This window comes from Phragmites australis, chromosome 14 (genome assembly GCF_958298935.1).
Source record: "Phragmites australis chromosome 14, lpPhrAust1.1, whole genome shotgun sequence".
Classification (NCBI taxonomy): Eukaryota; Viridiplantae; Streptophyta; class Magnoliopsida; order Poales; family Poaceae; genus Phragmites; species Phragmites australis.
Genome location: NC_084934.1, coordinates 19,344,427 through 19,347,458, shown reverse-complemented (window position 1 = coordinate 19,347,458; position 3,032 = coordinate 19,344,427). Strand labels below are relative to the sequence as shown.

Below are 3,032 nucleotides of genomic sequence, written 5' to 3'. Positions count from 1 at the left end.
TACGAGCCCGTATCACAGGTTTATAAATAATATCGTTAAAACTAATGACGTGTCTGTAAATCGTGAACACCAAAATTTAAAACCTGCTAGCTGAAATCATACCCTCTGCCTCCACCGTTACAACAAAAAGTAGTTCCTTGCCACAGAATATCATAACCAAAAAACGAGAACAAAGCTTACGTCCATTAGCACCAGTCCTAACTCGTTTTTTTCACTCACTCGCCTTCTCTCGAATTAGGTGCTCTCACACGACACGCACCGGTGTCAATTGGTGAGCCCATGCATGGAATACCAGATAATGCACACGCTGACACGCATACGCTTCAAGGCTGCAAACATTGACCGCTGACCCTGCCCGAACTGCTTATATATGGACTGGGTAACATCTCTCCGGCGCCCCCACTGATAGACCCGGTCCTGGCTGCGCCCTGCATATCGTTTTTTTTTTTAATCGGTGCGCCATGCATATCTGCTACTATATAAACGCACGACGTCCGTGCCTTTCTGCAAGCAACCTGAGATAGCAACAAGAATACTGTGCCCGGTACTCTTCTCCGGTAGCAAACATGGGAAGCGCTCCTGCCACCGTCCGCGAGATCTGGCAGGCGCAGCGTGCCGACGGCCCCGCGGCCGTGCTCGCCATCGGCACCGCAAACCCGGCGAACTGCGTGCCCCAAGACGAGTGCCCCGACTTCTATTTCCGCGCCACCAAGAGCGAGCACCTCACCGGCCTCAAGGAGAAGTTCAAGAGAGTATGTAAGCATGCAAACAACTTTACCCTCATGCATCCGTACATCTGTCCATTGTGCACACCTCTAAAAGTAAGATCAGACGACGAATGACAGCGGCCGACGGCATGGTTAGAATTAGGGGTTTCGGGATTTGAGGTTCTTCATAGCTGCTGGACTTAAATTAGGTCCATAGGAAGCAAGCCAGCTCGGCGGAAGAGGCGGATGCGGGGTAGGACGGTTGGTGGGTCAGGGTGGGATAGGGAGCACGAAAACGAGTAGTTAGAGAGGGGCTGGAGGTGGGGCCACCACTAGAGATGGCTGGAGGTGGGCAGGAGGCGGAGGAGCGAGCCGGTATCGAGAGGCGTCGGTTGAAGAAAGTTGCAGGAGGGCAGAGGTGGGCGGAACGGCCACAACCGTCGTCGAAAAAAACAAACAAAAACAAAAACCTAAAAAGAAGCAACAACCTTTCTTTTCACGCCAATATTTGTTCTGAAAATACTGCTGCAAATCAGCAGAACTGAGAGAGCTTACGTAAAATGCCTGACAGCGTGTATGTATGTTGCCCCTGTGATCTGACATGCATGTACGTTCCAGGTCAGAAATTAGGCGTCCAAAAGCGCTACTTGCACCACACTGAGGAGCTGCTCGACGCCCACCCGGAGTTCCTCGACCACGCGTCGCCGTCCCTCGACGCGCGACTGGACATCGTCAAGACCGCGGTGCCGGAGCTCGCGGCGTCGGCCTCGAGGAAGGCCATCGCCGAGTGGGGCCGCCCGGCCACTGACATCACGCACCTCGTCGTCACCACCAACTCCGGCGCGCACATCCCGGGAGTCGACTTCCGCCTCGTCCCGCTCCTGGGCCTCCGCCCCTCCGTGCGCCGGACCATGCTGTACCTCAACGGCTGCTTCGCCGGCGCCGCCGCGCTGCGCCTCGCCAAGGACCTGGCCGAGAACAACCGCGGCGCGCGCGTGCTTGTGGTCTGCGCCGAGCTCACCGTCTTGCTCTTCAGCAGGCCCGAGGAGGGGTGCTTCCAGACGCTCATCAACCAGGGGCTATTCGGCGACGGCGCGGGAGCTGTCATCGTCGGCGCCGACCCCGTGACCGCCGTCGAACACCCGGTGTTCGAGATCGTGTCCGCCGCGCAGACAATCATAGCGGAGTCCGAGAACGCCATCGCAATGCACCTCACGAAAGGTGGCTACGGCGGCAACATCTCCACCAGGCAGGTTCCCGTGTTCATCGGAGACAACATCGAGCGGTGCCTCTCGGACACGCTCGAGCCCCTCGGCATTGGTGCCAAATGGAACGACCTGTTCTGGGCGGTGCATCCGGGCTCATCGGCGATCCTGGACCAGGTTGACGCCGTGCTCCAGCTCAAGCCCGAGAAGTTGGCGGCGAGCCGACGTGTCCTGAGCGAGTATGGGAACATGTTCGGCGTGACGGTGATCTTCGTGCTCGATGAGCTGCGGCGTCGGAAGGAGACGGAAGAGGAGGAGGCGCCTGAGTGGGGGGTGATGGTGGCGTTCGGACCGGGGCTCACCGTCGAGACGATGGTGTTGCACCGCTGCACGGCACAGGGCACAGGCGCCAACTGAGGAGAAGCTGGCTGTGGCTTGAGATGGTGGCAGTGACCAATTTGTTCATTTGTTGGATCTGGCTTACATGTTGCTTACTCAGCATTTCATTCATGTAAATTATTGCACTTAGACTTCGCTTGTTTGACTGCGTGTGTAATAAAGTCAGAGTTGAATAATTTAATGCTACTACAATAAAAACAGTCATCCGAGCTGGATCATCAGTGCCGACTAAAATAGAACCGGTACTGATAAAATATCAGTGCCGGATCATACCTTTCCACGCTTGATCGTCGATTGAGTTGGGTTGAACCGGCACTGATACTAATACTTCAGTGTCGGCTGGTAACCATGAGCGGGCACTAATAAGTATACCGTCTATAAAATGTGCATTCTTCTCCCCAAGTGCGAACAAAACAGAAAGGAGCTCTGTTCTGCTTGGCTCCCGCCATTTGTGCCCAACTTTGCGCTTAGAGACTTCAAAATTTGGAGGAATCTACGTGACCAAGGTGCTTCAAGGTTAGTAAGATGATCTACATTTCATTTTTACTTAGATTTATTTGCTAGATTGCTCTAGGTTTGAAAGTATGTGATTGCTCTATGTGATGAATTTTGGGAAGACCTAGAGCTCCAATTGAGCTCTAATTGAATAAGAATTACAATTTTCTCATTATATGGCACATAGAGATGATCTACGACTTTTCATTTGTAGCTAGATTTTTTT

The 3,032-nt window shown here is 53.7% G+C and overlaps 1 protein-coding gene across 1 annotated transcript; it reads left to right on the top strand.

Annotated features, from left to right (window-relative positions):
- Nucleotides 1–462: 462 nt before the first annotated feature.
- LOC133891273 (bisdemethoxycurcumin synthase-like) lies at nt 463–2,495 on the top strand. The gene is made up of 2 exons (XM_062331983.1): nt 463–756; nt 1,326–2,495. Exons 1-2 carry the CDS (start codon nt 567–569, stop codon nt 2,327–2,329), a joined length of 1,194 nt encoding a protein of 397 aa, XP_062187967.1. The 5' UTR covers nt 463–566; the 3' UTR covers nt 2,330–2,495.
- Nucleotides 2,496–3,032: the final 537 nt, after the last annotated feature.

Excerpts from the sequence above, each read along its gene's own strand:
- LOC133891273 (XM_062331983.1), top strand. The coding sequence starts at position 567 with ATGGGAAGCGCTCCTGCCACCGTCCGCGAGATCTGGCAGGCGCAGCGT. Across the intron at positions 757-1,325 it reads GGAGAAGTTCAAGAGAGTAT|GTCAGAAATTAGGCGTCCAA; the intron begins GTAAGCATGCAA and ends TGTACGTTCCAG.